At 42.3% G+C, this 17,997-nt stretch overlaps 2 protein-coding genes and 1 long non-coding RNA gene across 6 annotated transcripts in view; 1 reads left to right on the forward strand and 2 right to left on the reverse strand.

Moving 5' to 3' along the window:
* Nucleotides 1-226: 226 nt before the first annotated feature.
* Nucleotides 227-1,504, reverse strand: polr2l (RNA polymerase II, I and III subunit L). The gene is made up of 3 exons (XM_035628419.2): nucleotides 1,346-1,504; nucleotides 868-972; nucleotides 227-498 (listed from the first exon to the last, which is right to left on the reverse strand). Exons 2-3 carry the CDS (start codon nucleotides 960-962, stop codon nucleotides 390-392), a joined length of 204 nt encoding a protein of 67 aa, XP_035484312.1. The 5' UTR covers nucleotides 963-972; nucleotides 1,346-1,504; the 3' UTR covers nucleotides 227-389.
* A 678-nt stretch (nucleotides 1,505-2,182) lies between these two features.
* On the reverse strand, nucleotides 2,183-5,497 carry LOC118302247. Its single transcript, XR_004790490.2, has 2 exons — nucleotides 4,816-5,497; nucleotides 2,183-4,125 (listed from the first exon to the last, which is right to left on the reverse strand). It is a non-coding gene; the product is annotated as an uncharacterized LOC118302247 (long non-coding RNA).
* Nucleotides 5,498-6,744: 1,247 nt separating this feature from the next.
* The window catches only part of dagla (diacylglycerol lipase, alpha), a 32,109-nt gene continuing 20,856 nt past the window's right edge, over nucleotides 6,745-17,997 (forward strand). For all 4 annotated transcript variants that reach the window (XM_035628256.2, XM_035628257.2, XM_035628258.2 and 1 more), the window contains exon 1: nucleotides 6,745-7,724. The gene's annotated coding sequence lies outside the window, so the exon portion shown is untranslated. The remainder of the gene's footprint in view (nucleotides 7,725-17,997) is intronic.

Genomic DNA, 17,997 nt, shown 5'->3' on the forward strand with positions numbered 1-17,997 from the left:
CTGATATTGCTCGAGACAGCCATTCTCATGCACTGCAGGGTCTCTTATACAGAACACAGCCATTCTCTCAATATTTGAGGTGAAGCTTTGCTTTGACGCAAAGCACACTGATACAAAATAGTGAAAGTGGGAGAACTAATTTTCACCTTATGGTTTCAGTAGAAAGTCATAAGGTGAAAATTACACGGTCACGGTGGTAACTTGGTAAGCCAATAATACACATAACTAGGTCATTTAATAGCTTTATTTAGAAAGGAAAAACAGCATTCAAACGGGTGCACAAATTAACATTCGAAAGGAGATCACCGTTTGCTCTCACACAAAAACATAACATGAATATGTCCATGTCACAGCCCCACAAAAGTCCCTGCAGGTCTTGAAGGTAACAATCACTTCTCCAGTGGAGCATAATTCAATAACTTCTCAATAAGGTCCACGTGAGAAAGGAGCATCCTCCGACAACAGTATCTCTTCAGGCCCAAGGCATCAAGGGCATCACTTAAGAGGAAGAGGGGAGGTAAAGTCAGTCCTCATGCATTGCATACAGAGAACTGAAGGAATAATGCAGACAATAGTGAGAATTTATCAGCCTAAATAGCCTCCGGCAACTGTTTTATTACTTCCATCATTGTACCCTTGGTCTTATTGTTCATGTTACTTTGGAGCAGGCTGAAAGGGTTTTGATGTCATGTGTATTTTAATTTGACTTTTCAGAAGAAAAAACATATTGTAACTACTCCCACATGACCCATATGTTAACTGTCTTGATGTTGACTTGGGTCTTGCTGACGATTTAACTGAGGCCCTCATCCACTATTCAAAATCTGAGTGTCGTGCAATGACAGGAACCAGCAGGTATAGACTCACCCTTCAGTGTACTCGGCTTGGAGCAGGCCGAGGTACGCCTCCCACTTGTTACCCACGATCTTCCCACACGTGAAGCACCGGACAGGGATGATCATTGTAAGACACCTGGAGACGGACGGATACATCCCCCCATTAACATGACATAACACAGGCAAATAACTGGCAACCATTTTATTTTCACAAGAACCTTTGATGATGACCACGAATTTGTTTAAGTGACCTAGGTAGGGAACTTAGCTTTAATTGCTTTTGTAAAAAATAAATAAAAAGTAATACCGCAACGTCTGCACACAGTCGAACAGAGTCCCATGCTTAAAGCTCCGCCGCAGACTTTAGCCACGCGCTTAGCTCTGTTAGCACAACAGTCAGTTGTAAGCTAACGTTAGCCGCTAGACGCGCTGCCGCGAACTGGCGTATTGTTCGTTATTCGCCAAGTCTAAACACAAAGTCTAAAATGTGTGAAGTTCTGTCTACTCACCGCCACCAACTGAGTGGTCCCAAAGCGTAAACGTTAAGTTATAGTGAGAGAAACTCGTGTCGACGAGGTGATGTCTGCTTCCCTCCACACGATGCTCCTCCTGCTGCAACGACAACAGTAACACGACATCCGGTGCTGGTCCTTCAAAATAAAAGCACACCTCCCACTATTTTATTTCATTGATAAACTCGAAGAGCTTATGAGACATATCCTTGATATACAGCAAGTGCGTTGGATAAAGTATGTCAAACAATTTGCAGTATAATGCAGTACATAACAACAGCACAGCAAACATCAAGCCCTCCAAAATCTACATAAAGTTGACTTGACACTTATTCAATACAGTTCAAAGAAGCTGATCACAATTACAGACATTATAACCAGCATGAAGGTAGGATTCTGTTGCAGGGCTGTTGTATTCGACTGCATTAGTTTAACTAGGTGTACCTAATATATTGGCAGCTGAAAGGAAATTCAGATCTTATAATTATGGAGCTGTAATTGATTACAAACTGCCTTTCTGTGCAATGCTGTTTCAAATTACTTTGACTATGTAGACACCAGTGCTATGAGAGCATGTACGAAGCGAACAAATTGTGAATGATGTATTATCAGCTCTTTGACTCATTATAGGGTTAGGGTTAGGTAGAGGATATGTAGAGCTGACTGACATGGGCTTTTGTAGGCCAGTATATATGTTCACAGAGTATAAATATCTATATAACAATACTTATTGACCGATCTTTATTTCTCTCTTTTTTAAAACAAGTATGGGAATATTTTCGGTAAGTATCCTTCAAATGTTGTGCAATTGATATCAAAGAATTACTCACTTGGGCTGGTTCACTGTCTTTAATAAAGGTTGGATTACAACCTCTTTCTTTTTTACATACAGGAGTTTAGAGGCAGGGGGGGGGGAGTGTGCATAAGGAAAATGTTAGAAATATATCAAAAATATATCATAACCATCATAATAATCATTACAGTCACAAAGAAAAACAGCATCATGACCATCATCATCATCTGTAACATCACCGTCATTGCCGTCATAAGTATCATACATCATAATCACCAACAATATTATTACATCATCATTCATGTCATTAACCTTGCTACATAACAGGTGCTAAATAATGAGTCCTATCTGAATTATTGCATTTATACGCTGTTGAATTCATGAAAATAGGGTTTTTCTTCTCTTTTTTTTCATACACTGTAAAGTACAATGTGAGGTGAAATTTGTTTAGGTGTTGGCATACTGTCTTTTGGATGTGTTTGGGGTGTTGAATGTGGTATGCTTGTATAATATATGTGGTCGGTAATATGTTTGTACGTTCCCTTACAACTAAAATCAAGTAATGGTGTTTGTTAGCAATGTCTTTTCTCTATCTACTTATGCAACAGGGACATCTCCATGAGCTTTACATGTGAATAGACAATGTGTACAGCTGTACAGGTGAGTATGCAGAAGCAAAATTGTGACTGCTTGATTTTTTCCCCCCCTTTGAGTAAAACTATTAAACATTGGTTCATCTATACTTATCTGTCATTCTATTTGCAACGTAGGACGTGCTCACCCTAAGATAGTTGTACTTTGGTATTAATGAGGGTTTTTAAACAAGATTTTTTTCTCCCCCTAAAGCCACATAAGGGAACTACACTGAAAACAGAAACAACTCCCATGTTGGGAGCAGGTTTCACACGTGATACCTCAACATGAATGGCTGCTACAGCTAAGTACCTACTGTAAAATGTCAATATGTAAGATGGCTATAGTGTAAAACATAAAAGGTTATTGATTTCAACATTTTTACAGTAAAATAAAACGTTCTCATTCTACAGCAAGACCTAACTCCACTCTTCTTTTGTGCCACATACTATACTTATTTCATCTCTAACAAGCCAATGTATTCCCTTTCTTAAGTCACTGATTGCTTATTTTTCTCTCTGAACATGTTGATTCTTTAAATTGCTCTGGACCATCATCTATTCAACACTTTTTGGATTTTGGATATGCAGCGACACAGTGTCTCTCTCCCAATCCTCTGAAGAAAGAGGTAGGCACATGTTTTTGCCTAAATATGTGCAATACATCACAATGCATATTCCCAGCTGTTGTCCAAACAGGATTAAACAAGATAAAGCAGTTGCATAAGCTACTAGTAAAGATTTAGGGTTTTTTACAGTGTGATTTTTATTTCTAAGAAATGGAAGATTACAGTTCAGATGTGGTTTTGAAGCAATTTCATGCATATGCTATGTGTAATTATGCTCCATATACAGCCTTGATCAAAACTTGAATTGTTTGATTCACTATGATTGAAAGCAGGCCAAGAAAAAAAAGTAATTTGCACAGTGGCTCCCCATCCCCCATCTGTACCACGGTAGTCTGTGAACCAATCCTCAACCCCGCTCTAATTTCTCCTCGCCAGTAGCAATGCTCCCAGCAAGATGGCTCCTGCAGCAATAATGGCACCCGCGAAGAGGAAGGGTTTCAGGTGTTCCAGAGAGTCTGTGCCGGAGGCCGCAGCCTCGTCACCTGCTGCTGCAGTGTCAGCGTCAGCCTCTGGTGCTCCATCCTGGGGAGGAGGAAGCTCAGGCTCAGGGGCTGCAGGTTCAGGGTCAGGCTTGCGAGGGGCTGCCGGCTCCTTCTTCTCTACTTTAGATGCTGCCTTGGGCGCCGTTGCCCCGGACTTGGCCTTGGCTTCCATGGACTCAGGGACAGAGGTATGGTCTGGTCTGAAGGAGTCTTTATATAAGGTCAGCTCTGTGCTGCTTCACTGAGGAAAAACAGCAAACAGACACAGCCAGATTATCCTTCTAAAATAAGCTCAAACATCATGTTATCTGCTGTTTTGACACATGAGCCACACTGACACGTGAGAGAGCCCTTATATCCATGTATTCACCGTACAGCGGTGGAGTGGGGCCTTAAAAGTGACCTTGGAAAAATATGACATTGATGGGAACACTCCACCCCTGAGAAGGACAGAGAATTGTTTATTTTCATCACAGCTGCTGTGACATAATCTTCTCCTGAATAATTTGTTACGGCAGCTTCCTGTGTAAATCTTTTTCATATGTGCTGCAACTGTAAAGTCAACTCATAGTCTCAAACTGAATGTCTATTTCTTTGCCCCGGAGTCTAATCCAGATGTGATAACAGGAAGATCTGATCTCTTCCCCTGTCTTGCTCTCTGTTCTCCCACTTTCATAGTGCATGAGTCATATGTGCTATAAATGGAGGACAAGATGGAGGAGAGAAATAAGGACCACAGTGACTGCGATAGAGGAAATTGGTGAAAATGCTAATAAGGAAAAAAAGTGAAGGCGAACAGATACTTAAATTTAATGAATGCATCACAGCGGTTTGAACTAAACAGAATGTAGGCTTGACACATCTTTACAAAAATGTTTCCTATTAAATCCTGCAGTGATAAATGACAAGAGGAAATATGGACATTACATACCTCTCCAACAGCTTCTGTAGAGATTACAAGAGTAACAGATGAAGGATGAGCCACAACAGTCTCTGGAAGTCAGAATGTCCTTAATATAAGAAAATGAGAGAACGCAGAGAGATGGAGGACACTGAGGGCAGGAGGGAGGAGAAGGAGGGGGAGAGGAGGAGAGACTGGGATGTACCATCTGGTCCTAACAAAGGGGTATCTTTGATAACATCCTGGGTTTTGGAGTCTTTTAAAAAAATGTTCACAGTCTATGTCTTAATTGTTTTTTATGGCAGTAATAAGGGTTATTTCAATGAGGCAAATCTTTCGCCTTTATCTCTACAGATATCTCCCAGGTTCGATTTTGATACATGTTACACTCCAGAATGACACCTTTTTTTAAAGAACAATTGATATCAAGATATCAATAGCTGCACAGGTTAAGGTTCTGACTGTCACAATTGGGTATGTTTGAGGGTGTTTATGTCCATAATGTTGACATTCTCTGTAGGAATCATAACTTTTTTTAATCACAGTCCAAGAATTTCCTGTCAGAGCAGGAACAGAATAGCTGAGCTTCAGTTCATTCACTGTTCATTAAATTAGAGCAGATAGTCAGAGCTTTTGCAGCACTGTTTTTATTTCAGTGTTTAGTCTTCAGTGTTGGACTAAATTTTCAACCCCCCCCCCCCCCCCCCCAGTAATTGTGAGTCAGTACATTAGTAATGTAATTTAGTTACAAGATTGTGAATACATATATGATGTAAGTAACCACATTAGCTGCTCCCTCCCACCACCCATTCATTAATTTACCAGTGATTGACAACAAGTCAGAGGGCACTCACACAGACTTAAACAGTGGTAAGGACACAGACCATTGATATGGATATATTATTATTGTTGTTGTTGTTATTGTTATTATTATCATCATACTGGCATGAAGGCACCAGTGACACCACTCACCATCATCATCAGTCAATTCCCACAAGATAGTTGGGCACTTCTCCAGTCATTTAATGATGGAAATGAATCATGTTGCCCTCTTCTCTGTGAAGGGTAATACGCCTGTACCAAGTGTATTCGAATGTGCTCTATAATGAGAAATGTTACATTACAAATATTCAGAACAATATGTTTGTGGCATCACAACTTTCATTCCTCTGGACAATATTTATTCATTTAACTGAGTGACACGTTTCAGTTGACACACAAATCGCAAGCTGCTCTGAATCTATTTTCAGACGGGAGCTGCCAAACGACCCCGGGCCCTGAGGTCAGCGGGCCCGACAGCAGCAGGCTGTGTGAAGGTGTTACGTCGCTGTTTTCCTCCTTCACTCGATCTCGTCTCAGTAGCTTTTCGAAACTCTGCCTTTGTCTTGTTCGCCTGCACCTTTGACAGAACAGGACCGTACACGTTTTTTCCCTGTGCAGATTTTTCTGACGTGGTCGCTGATCCACGCCCAGTATACGTCCAGCCAAAGAGGAGCATGGTATGTCAAGATAGCAATCGGCAAAGTGCGACGTCGTCGAATGCTTCCTGGTGGACGTCCTGCCAAAACAGATCTGGAGCCGAACACGTCCCTCCTTTTTTTTTGTGCCAATGTCATAATTTCTCTTTATGAATTGAGCAAAAATGTGGGCATTTTGCGTTCGGTCACGATGTGACGCGAAATAAATCAAGTCAAGGCAATGACCGAGGAAGAGATGGCGACGCGTTCAGTAATGTAATAACTCAAAGTATAGAGGTATTTGGTCTCTTGTCTTTTTTTAATTGCTCAACGGTGTGTTTTTGAATGCGATTTGAACAGAAAAAAAAATCCTTCAAATCCACGTTTCCGCGCAACGGTGGGTGTGTTTCGTCGCTGTGGTAACGTGCGTTCCTTTGGGGTAAATACTAAACGGCGCATGCGCGGTGGCACAACTCCCTTCAATCCTCAATTATCGCCGTCAAGCTCGGTCAATGCAATATCGGATCACATCTAGCGGCTCCCTCGTGAAGTAATAAGCAGGTAGCGACTGAACAAAACGAGTGCCCCCCCCCCGTCCCGGGCTCTCTGTGGGTGACTGCACGGAGGGGAGCGGCAGCCTCTCTCGGTCTCTGTCATCAGGATTCCTTGATGTTCACAAGCCACCAGTGGCGCCCTTTCCCCGCAGGATCTCAGGAGTGTCTACGGTCTTCCATCTAAGAAAAACAAAACAACAAAAAGCGGTTCGATATCACACTGCCTGTCGCCTAAGGGAAATCATAGATCAGCCGAGTTCGACGCGTTCTTTTTTTTTTTTTTTTTTCCTTCGCCCCTGCGGGAGAGGTGTCCGAGGGGCGGGGCCGGGGATTCTCGTCAAACGCCACCTCCGTGTAGCTGCTCCCCGCGCGGCGCTGGGGTTCGGGAGTTGTCCGGCGGACGGCACGCTGACTCCCGCTGCTGACCGGCTGAACGGAGGGCTCGTCTCGGTCGACCGCAGCCCCGCCGGACTATCATCCACCACCGCCGCCATCTGACCGCCGAGGACACAGGGAGCCGCCGCGCCGGGCGCCGACGGGCAGGGACGCGATCCGCGGAGCGCCACGGCTGACGACGTGTTGCAATTAGGCGGCGGAGCCCCGAGCACCGAGCCGCCCGCCCGTCAGCACGACCCCCGTGTGAGCCATCGCGCCGCGTGCCCCGCATGTGTCGTCCCTGCCGGCGGAGAACCCGGGGACGCTCCGGCTCGTCGGAGCCCATTCATCCGCCCGCGGCGATGACGTCGGCACGGGGGTTATTTTTAATTTAAGCGGCGAGACGTTTGTGAATTCTCCGCGCACTCGGGGCTGAGGCTGAGGCTGAGGCTGAGGCTGGGGCGGAGGCGGAGGCGGGCCGGCGGTCGCAGGGACATGGCAGCGCGAGCGGAGCCGATGCAGTGGAGCTCGGCGAGGCGTCGTCAGAATACAGGTGAGCAGAGCGGACGAGCACACGATCAAATGCCTTTAGCTGTGTGTGTGTGTGTGTGTGTGTGCGCGCACACACATGCTTGTTCTTCTCCAGCTCCACACACACACACACACACACACGTCGTAGGCCACATCTCCACGAGCCGCGGGCCCTGCAGGAGGATGCCACCTCTTTAAGCAGCTGTCCCGATTAAATGGGATTAAGACGCAAGACGCTGCTGCCCATCGCCTTGTTGTGGAATCACGTGTTCGGATGCCGGTGCACACTGTTCCCCCCTCATGTCACCGGCAATCCACGGTGTCAAATGTCAAATGTTGTATATATATATATATATTTATTTTTTTTAAAAGCCCGTCACAAGTAACGAGAGCTCACAGTAGAAAGGACTTGACCTTATTAATGACTGACCTTTGCTAATCGGTCGGTCGGCTGGTCTCCTCGTCACCATACATTATGATCACATTCCACTTTGCCCGGACGCCGTGCCCTCGTGTAGACAGTAGATGACGTGCTTCCAATTCACCTTTTCAAAACAACGACCTGGTGCAGCAGCAACGAGGGGAATGTCACAGCTCTTAGTCATTCACTCCGAGAACATCTCCGTGATGACTTGGGCCCCGACTCGTCTGCCAACTTCCAGGTGTGGACACGTGACGTTTGAGCACCAATGGCCTCTGGTGTCAGGTGGAGTGTTAGGATATTCTCTTTTTCATTTACATTTATTTAATAAATCATCCCTTAGGGCTTTGATGAATTATAATATGATATTTCGATCTAAGAGAGTGAGTGCAGGTGAATATTACCTGTAACGAGTGGCACATAGTGCGTGATAAGCCTTTTGTATTCTAATGTTAAATGCCATGGCAACAGATGAGTTTGACAGCAAAGACGAGGACGTAACTTTTTTCACTACTTCATTTTACAGCTTTTACTGTTCACATCTTTATTTTAAATTCCTCTCTGCATGGTGTCCTGCCTCTCGCCTATAGACAAGCCTACACATTATTAAATATTTGATCAAAATTTTAAGATACAGCCTGTCGTTGGTGTGTGGAACCTTCTGTACCCAAACCCTCCTCCCCTCCACACATCCATATTTATATTCTGTTGTTGAATATAAATGGTTTGCAGTCATTGATGTGAGAGGCCGTGGTGAACATCAATCATCGGGCTTTTCAACGTGACTGACCAGCCTCGGTTTTGTCACGGGCAGGTGGAAAACACCAGAAATCTGGGTTGTGTTTATATTTTTAGTGCTGCTGGTGAAGATTAAAATAAATAGATGGTTCACTGGTTTGTGTTTAAGCAGATCAACCCCAGTGGAAACCAAGTGCCTCCAGTGAGTTCTGGCAGATATGTTGCCTCTTTGTTTTCGCCGTCGGTGTGTGTGAAAGTGTTTCATACGTCACCTCTTCTTGTGCCAGAAAACGGCAAGACTGGCTTCTCCTTGCCACTGCAGACTTATTAATTAAGCATGATTTTAGTAGGATGTAATGCTGCTGTTGGGGTCATTACAGGTAGTAAAGAAAGTCTTTTCGGATGGAGCCCCAGCAAAGTAGAATATTTTGTAGTTTGATTGTTATGGCTCCTTCCCTCATTTAACTTGTATGTGTGTGTGAGTGCAGACAATATTTTGGGAAAACTGTATCATATGAAACATGCCGAGTGGAAAACATAATTTAGTTTTCTTTGTCGTCATGTGTCCTAATTTTTCTTTGAAATTAACTGAAAGTGGATTCTTCTCAAAGCAGTAGAAGGAAGTGCTTCACAACAGAATTAGGAAAACTTGGAAACTAGTTCCCACAATGTATGTGCATTTATTTGTCAGACATGGTGCTTGAAATGCAAATTCATGAGATGCAACAAGGCGATCAAGTGTTTCAACTTTGCAGCTTCTAATAACCTTCAGTTCTAGGTGACTTTGATTTGGGTAAGGTCTTCCTTGTGTCTTATAGAGATGTAGATACTATAACATTCACCTTCATTGTGGACTCTTTTTAACTGTGCATCATGAAACGGATGATTCATATATACAGTAGGCCATTAGTAAAAGGCCGTCACACTGAAAATATCCATGCGACAGCATTGATGATCTGGCAGGTGTGTGTTTGTGTGTGTCCCCTCCTGAACATACATTTCAAAACCTATTGGCTGCAAACAGAAATCATGTGATTCTGCAGAGAAGCCATTAATAGACAACTGTTCAATACAAGTGTGTGAAAAATGCCAAACTAACGTACCACTATACATTCAACACACTGCTGAAGTCCTGTGGCTGCAGTGGTGTGTGGGCAAAACTGCTGCAGTTATTTTCAGTATCTGACCAGATACGACAAAAAGATTCTGTACACAGTTTGTGGCAGAGCACAAATACACTGACCACCTCAACACACAGAAAAAATTTGTACACGGAAACACACCTGTAAACTGCTGTGCACATACTATCACATCGATTGAAAGAAGAGAAAACTGAGTGGGAAGAGGTGAAAGGGATTGAGTGGGTGGCAGTGGGAGAAAAAGATGGAGAAAGAGGCAGAGGGAGAGTAGGAGTGAGTGGCACATGGCTTTCAGTCTAAAAAAAGACGAGCAACGCAAAACCAAAACCAGAATCTGGATTAGTGAGATAAGAAAGAGGAGGGGGGGCAGGGGAGGGCTAGTGGAGAAAATGTAGGTTTCCCTCTGCACCGAAAATGGTGCAGATGCACACACTCGATCTCATAAATGTCCTCTAATATGAATACTGAATGAGCGTGTGGGTAGTGGGAGAAGAGGAGAGTGCATGAGGATGGGAAAGACAGAGGATGAGAAAGGAAGAGGGTGAGATGCTTTAGGACGGACGGACGGAATGCTGCTGTAGTGTGACAGAATAGGTAGAGACAGGATCATTAGAGACGACTGGAGCCGAGCCAGGGATGTGACAAATGCTGGAGAGACTCTTGATCTAAGCAGAAGGTAACACTGACCCAGGCAGAAAGAGAGAGACTGGAGCAGATGGATGTATGACAGAGAGCAGAGACGGGGATTTGGGACTGTGCTGCAGTCGTGCCGTCATGCCAACCCAATGTAACCTCAGCGTTTTCTGTAGTCCTTCCCAGTGGAAACGTTTGTCCGGGATCATGCTCAGCACCTCACTACATGCCTTCACTCTCCCCCCACAAGCAAACATTTTCCCTTTTCTTGTTTTACTAACAAGTGCTATGTTCAAGAAAGGGAAATCCTTTCATAACTGTATCCCTGAATGTGTGCCCACAGAGCATCTCTTCAATTATAGTTCACCAATTAATTGTGCAATAGTTGAATAACCTTTTAACTCAGGAATATCAAATTACATTGATGTGAGCCAATCTAAAGCAATCTGCCCGAACCTGGTGTATGAGAATTTCAGCATTGGCCCAATGCGCATTCTTCCACATGTGAATGTGGTCTGTGAACCCTAAAAGTACCATCTCTGCATATTGTGTGCACAGATAACCTAGTGTTCAAGACATTGGGTGCGGTCGAATTGTCCTTCCTATGTACTATTCCTTGAACTCGGTGGAAAACGTCATGAGGTCAAGGAAAGGTGTAAAGGGGAACTCGTAGGACTTAGGAAAAGCCGACAGCGCTGCTCAGAGACCCCAACTCGACTTTCACTATACTACGTCATCATGTGACGGCGGATGTTATTGACGTGCGACTGCCGTGGTGAAACTACAAATATCCGAAGATGGACTACAAAAATGCAGCAGCTCCATCCAGGATGTTTCAGTGTGTTTTACGAACAGCTGTTATCGTGGCTGCCGATGCTTCTGGGTCACATCTAGATTTAGGAAACTTCCTAAGCCAATTCGACAATCGTACAATATAGCTTTTCTGAGCTATTTTCGAACGCATACATTTTTCATTCAACAAATAAATGTGCTACGCGATGAATTCGCTTCTCGTTGATCAGCACAGGACAACCAGACTTTCACTGCAGAAATGAAATGCGGCAGTGAATGTCACATCCAGGATGTGTCCAGTGAAAGCTGGAGTCTGTTCACGACACTTTAATGTTTGTTTTTTTGGACACACCTTAGTTTACAAAGATTCTCTTGTCACCTCCAGTATGAATCCTACTGAAGGCTGGTGTATTCCATGCTGACATGCAAACGTTTGAAGACTTGTATGTGCATAACAAGGCTGCATTTAGTTTAATTGATTTGAAGAGTTTGACAAATGACTTTGATGCAGTAACATATTAATCACCAGTCAAACCAGGCAATTGTATCTTCCTTTAATGAAAATGGATTTGTTTTTGTTTGTTTTCAAACCAGTTTGTAAGATGTGCTCTCATCTGTGTGTTCAGAGAGGATTATTAGACAAAGTAAATATTATTTTTGAACTTTGTTACAATGGTGATAGATGGAGAGTTTACACAGGGATTTAATGTGAGGCTTGGACCAAGCGACTGTGCCACGTCTTCAGCTTGATGCTGCTGATTCACAGTGAGTGACATGAAAGAGTCTGATACCAAAACACCTGCTGCCAGTCTTCAAGATCCTTACCTGACCCTGGTACCTGGTCTCTGTAAAACGTGGAATATTCAACAGTGCAGAGTTCAGATGGGACTGGAGATTACTCCTTACCTGTGGACATCTCAGTAATTGATTTAGGGACAGTGTTCTGCATTTACCATCTGATCAGTGAGACCAGGTGAGCTATAACCTGGTCTTAAGAAATGGTGACTGTGTGTTTATTGACAGAATGAACAGAAAACTGTTTTAACCCACCTATCGGCCCTATGTAAGTAAACTGTTCTGGGTGCCACTAGGTTCAAGGATGTGTATAAGATGCAGAAGACAATTTAAAAGATGTTGTGCTGCATCCCTGTGCCCTGTTTGTTTCAATAAGTCTGTGTCAAAGACAAAGCCACGATGACGGACGGGGAGCCCTGTCATTGTTGTTGCATCATTGTTGTTGCATCACGTGGGTACGGGCCTGTGCCTGTCACACAGTAGCCCGCTGTGTGTAGCACAAAAGCATTGCTCACATGCAGGAATATGTCAGTCTTTTCACAAAACACATGTCATTTTGGATTCAGACGGTGTCACTTTAGCTCAGGATGAGAGTCAAGAGCTTTGCATGACTCATGCCATATGCAGAAAATTCAATCACAGCATACGGACGGCAGCTCAGCCTGGAGTTTAGCAAATTGGTGCTACAGAGATGCCCAGGCCCACAAATTCAATCCTTCAGACGCAAGGGAACGTGCTTGCAGACCCCTGCAAAAATACCATAAAAATCCTTCTACATATATATATATATATATATATATATATATATAGGATATATATAGGATATATATATATATAGGATATATATTTATATATTTATTCGAAAAATTTAAGATTTAATGCAAATATTGCCACTAAAATCGCAATCATAATATCTGACAAAAAATCTTTATATGATTTTCTTTGTGTGTGTGTGTAATTTTAGGTTCGCACACTGCAAGGTGCACAGTGTGTGCCGGCTACATGTGCTGAATGTTTTGTTGATAGGTTTAAAAATACAAACTTGTTTGAGATTTCACCTCAGTTACACAATCTAGATGTTTCTCTATTATTCCATCATCACCAATAAGGGATTGAATTGGTATTTGTGTCTTTCCTGACTGCGCCATCATCTAAAAAAAAACATGGAGCGTATCCTTTGAATTATCCCAGCAAAGCATGGTAACAGAACAATGTTGACAGTAAGAGAAAAATTGTGGCTATTTTTATCGTGGAATGAAACATTTGCCCCTATTCCTTACTGATGACTTGACTCAATGACTTAATATATGCAGGACAGGAAAGGCTTTCAGACCATGATCTGTAGTAACCAGTCAGAACCGGTTTGTACCGTATATGCAGACTATTACTTGTAAAGAGAAACTTGAAATCCGGTCTTCTATAAACCAAACTTTGCGGTATGTTTAAATGTGCTTAGTTCGACCCAATTGCCAACAAAGAAAAACAAAGAAAAACACTTACGTGCTGATCATTTTAGGAATTATCAGCACTTAAAAAATATTTATTACACATAAAAATATGCTTTAATCTTCTGGATAGGATTTGGCAGCCTTTGTGTGCATTGGTCTATGTAGTAGTGGTAAAAAAAAATATATAAAATATATAGTATAAGTATACTAAAGTTTTGTCAAAGAAATTCACAATCTTAATTGCTCTGATTGAATATGTGGCATGGCTCCAGCGGGAGCGTGATCATCTAGTGATCAAAATGTTCCTGGTTTGATCTCTGGCTCCTTCAGAGTGTATTCAAGTGTCCTTGATCAAGACACTGAACCGATAACTGCTCCTGTGTTATGCCAATGTGTTTATAGATGTTTTTGTGAGTGTGTGAATGCGATTATGAATGTTTGTACATGTGGGTGAATTAAACAAGAGTGTCTGCCTGCACTGCTCCATATAAATTTAGTATATCTCTCCCTTTAAAACAAAGATGAATGTAATACGAATATGAACTGTTAGCCTATCACTGTGGTGAAAAACAAAACAAAACATCCAATTGCATCTGCTAATGTCCACAATACTGTAGGAGCCAAACGGCAGCACTAATAGGCTTACATCCTCAGGGTGATGGATGGGAAAGCCCTTGAGTAGGCTACTGCTATTAGTGAGGATGCTGGGCGGAGACAAGTACTGATGGCCGGAGTCTTCCTCCATGAAATGAGGCGAGCAGTGCGGATCTCGTCAGAGGTCACTGCTGATTAGCTGTACACAGGACTGATTACAGGAGGAGAAGGCTGGATTTCGTGTATGTCACTGTGCAGCTTGATGGATTACGTGTACTTAAATTATAGGGCTGGTGTTCTTTCTACTTTACATGTAAGAAAAAGGCAAAGTTGATCTAAAAAAAATAAAGATTTAGTTCTGCTGAGGACTACTCACAGCTGTTTAACTTAACAGTTAAAGGAACGTTTTTCTGAGATGTTCTTGGCACATTGATCTCCCCACAACCCCGGGGATAATCAATCGGAAACTGATTGACCTTAGAATGTGTGATTACTGCTGTTGCCTGACACTGGCCTGGAAAGTGAGACTACAAACCTGAGATTGAGTAAACATAACATAGTCTGTCCAGCTCACGGTTGTGTAAATGATTCATGGGAGTAATGACTACACGGCTCCAAAGATAACTGATACTTATGATGGGACTACATTATAATGCTCGTTTGAAGGCAATTTACAAAGTGCCTCATGACTCATAACTGCTGAAATTATTAATTGATTAATCAATTGACAGAAATTTCTTTTGAACATATTTGACTGATTCTATTGTCGTGGTTATTCAGCAGAAATGCAAAAACCCTTCGTGGCTTCAGTTTCTCAAACGTGAGGATTTACTCCTTTTTTCTGCTTACAAAATAATTTTAAAGACATCACCTAAGGATGTGGGTAATTGTGTGTGATTTCATAGTTTGCCATTACAAAAAAAAATAAGAAAAGAAAAATCTGTTTTGAAAATGAGCACTCGTTTTTTCTCGATCTTGCAACGGTGAAATCCTTAGATCTGGATCTCTTCCATAATATAATCACCTGTTACTATGCTAAATACCTATATTTGGTCAAAATTATCTTGCAAATCCATCTAACCTCCTAGGTAATCCTGCTAACAAACAAACAAACAAACAGACATACCGAACCAATCACATAACCTAATGATCATTGGTTCCAACCCTTGACGTGACCAAATAGAATCAAACAATAAAAGATCAGTAAAAGGAATAGGAAAGGAAGTACCAAAGGTCAATAAAATAATCAAACTTTTTTTTTTTTTCAATTGTTAACCAGTCATGTTGTTTTTCTGTTAACCTGATTCAGCCTCTGTCAGCTGAAGTATTGGTCATGAAATTCTGAAAGCTGTGGTTATGAATAAACGCAGTTACAAAGTGCTTTACAATAAAAACTGACGTTTAAAAGGAAAGACTGCAAATGAACTAAAAACCATAAACTAAACGCATTAAATAACAAACTAAAGTGTCATAAAAAAAGCTCATATGTCATAACATTAATTAATTGAATCACTGAAAAGCAAATTAACAGAAAAGAGCTCCAGTCAGGCAGGAGCCCTGATTGCAAAGGCTCCGTCATGCTTGTGTAGGAGTCTGGACATTGGAACAACAAGGAACAACACATCCAAGCATCTCATGGAGTGGGAGGGGATGTAAGGCAATACGAGATCTGATCAATGTTCTGGGTCAGGGCTTCTCAGGGCATAGTTAGTAATCAATAAAATCTTAAAATCTTCCCCAGTGGCTGAATGTTCTTGAAAACTTTCTAAATTTGCCTGTCCTAACAGGCAAATTATACTGGGCGTCTTCACTCTGAGCACCAGGATCAAATTATGATATCTAATTTGATGGTAGCAAACTCCTGTTTGTTTAGGCAACAGTGCTTTGGAGTGAGGTGTATGAAGTGCCATGGCCACTCAAGAAGTTAATTTGGAATCAATAAATCACCAAGTGCATGCTGGGAAAACCTCCGCGTGACGGGATTAGCAGTTTAATTTTTTTTTTATGAATTTCAAGGAAATGACGCCACCCAATCCGACTTTCCCCAAACAAACTTTACGGAGTAGATTTACTCTCCAGCGAGGTCATACTCTTACTGTGACCTCATTTAATTTCTAATTATGTCATGTTTTTTTCTTCCATCATTGAGATCTCTGCTGGGAGTCTAAGTTTTATTGTCACAACAGGCCTGGGGGGAGAGCGCTGATAACGGTGTCCTTGGCAGTCTGCTGTGCAGCTCCCGCCTTTATGAGATCTGTTTGATTTCACTAGCCTTATTGTTTTGACCTAAATGAGATTTGGGCAGATTTTAGATCTTCCCTAATTTCTCCCCCCCCCCCCCCCCCCCCCCTCTTTTTTTCGCCCTCCTTCTTTCCACTGTCTTCTTTAATGTTACTCCAACCCAGACAGAGTTTTACAAGTAGCTGAGATGTGACTTCAGTCACATGAACTCATTCACATGCCTCCGTTTCCTTCCTATTGCATTATCTCAAAGCAGAGGAATGGAAACTAAGAAAAGTCCTCATACTGTATTCTACTGTATTCTCCTCTAAAGCTTTGACTTTTGGGATTAATTGTTGAATTCTGTTCTTCCTTCATTTGGATGAGTATCCACAGCAAGGACACAAACCTTCACGATGGCATCTCTCACCTGTAATCACCTGCCAACACAGCTCAGGCTGAGCTGGTTTGACTTACAGATATGAACACCCTTTTCGTACATGTCAACGTTTGAGAGCGGGAAGGCATGAGATGACAGAAACAGTTTAAAATTCAATGTAGAGGCCTTACAGTGAATGCCAGTTTAAGAAAGTATACAAGAAATCTAAATGAAATCCTTACAGCGATGTTAAGAGCCTTTAGTTTATTGTCTTTTTCAGGGTCTAATCGCTTGGGAGTTGCAGCATTTTCCATAAGGGAAAAGGAGACGACCGAAACCTCTTTGCTGCTGAATGTAAATTTTCAAGGAGCCATAGCGGACCTTTCACAGTCAGGTGAAGAGTGGGTGTCAGCTCCACTAAGCAAAATTAGTTCCACCACTCATTTGTTCCTCTCTGCAGAATATTGCGGGTAATTGTTGTCAAGTCGCGTCACCCCATTAAATATGATTTACTTACAGCTGGAGACTGTGCTTGTTATTTTGTCACAAGATCCATTCAAGCCAGTGATGTGTACAAATGAAGCCAATGTCTTATTTCCAGCTCAGTAGCACATAATAAAAACTCGGTAATATTGCTGGTAACAATTTCATCTCCATGTGTTATATGTTAAAAGTGCCTTGTTTATTGTTAAGTTTGACTCACCAAAAACATATTGTGTATTTTCATGGGGCCTAACAAATGTTCCTCCTCAGAAAACATTTGCGAAGCAGGTCAGCAGGTCAGATAACATGAACATCACAGGGAGAGTGTGAAACTGTGAGCAGTAATTGTGTATGGCTTAACCCATGTGCTTGCGTGAACACACATGCTCCATAATGTCCTCCCAAAATTTCCTCTCACAAATATTGTAAACATACTAGTCTGCATAGTGCAAACATATTGTTGGCATAGTCATATTTGTTGGCATAGTCGGGGAAAACCTGACAGAGAAAAGGCAGAGTCACGATCCTGTCAGAAAGTGTTTCATCCCAAACAAAAGGGGGAAACCTTCTTATCTGTATTCACACACAAACCAAATGCAGGTGCTAAGGCTCAATAGACGGCCACTTGTGAAAACAAAGTGAAACTGGCACAT

Source organism: Scophthalmus maximus, chromosome 4 (genome assembly GCF_022379125.1).
Source record: "Scophthalmus maximus strain ysfricsl-2021 chromosome 4, ASM2237912v1, whole genome shotgun sequence".
Taxonomy (NCBI): Eukaryota; Metazoa; Chordata; class Actinopteri; order Pleuronectiformes; family Scophthalmidae; genus Scophthalmus; species Scophthalmus maximus.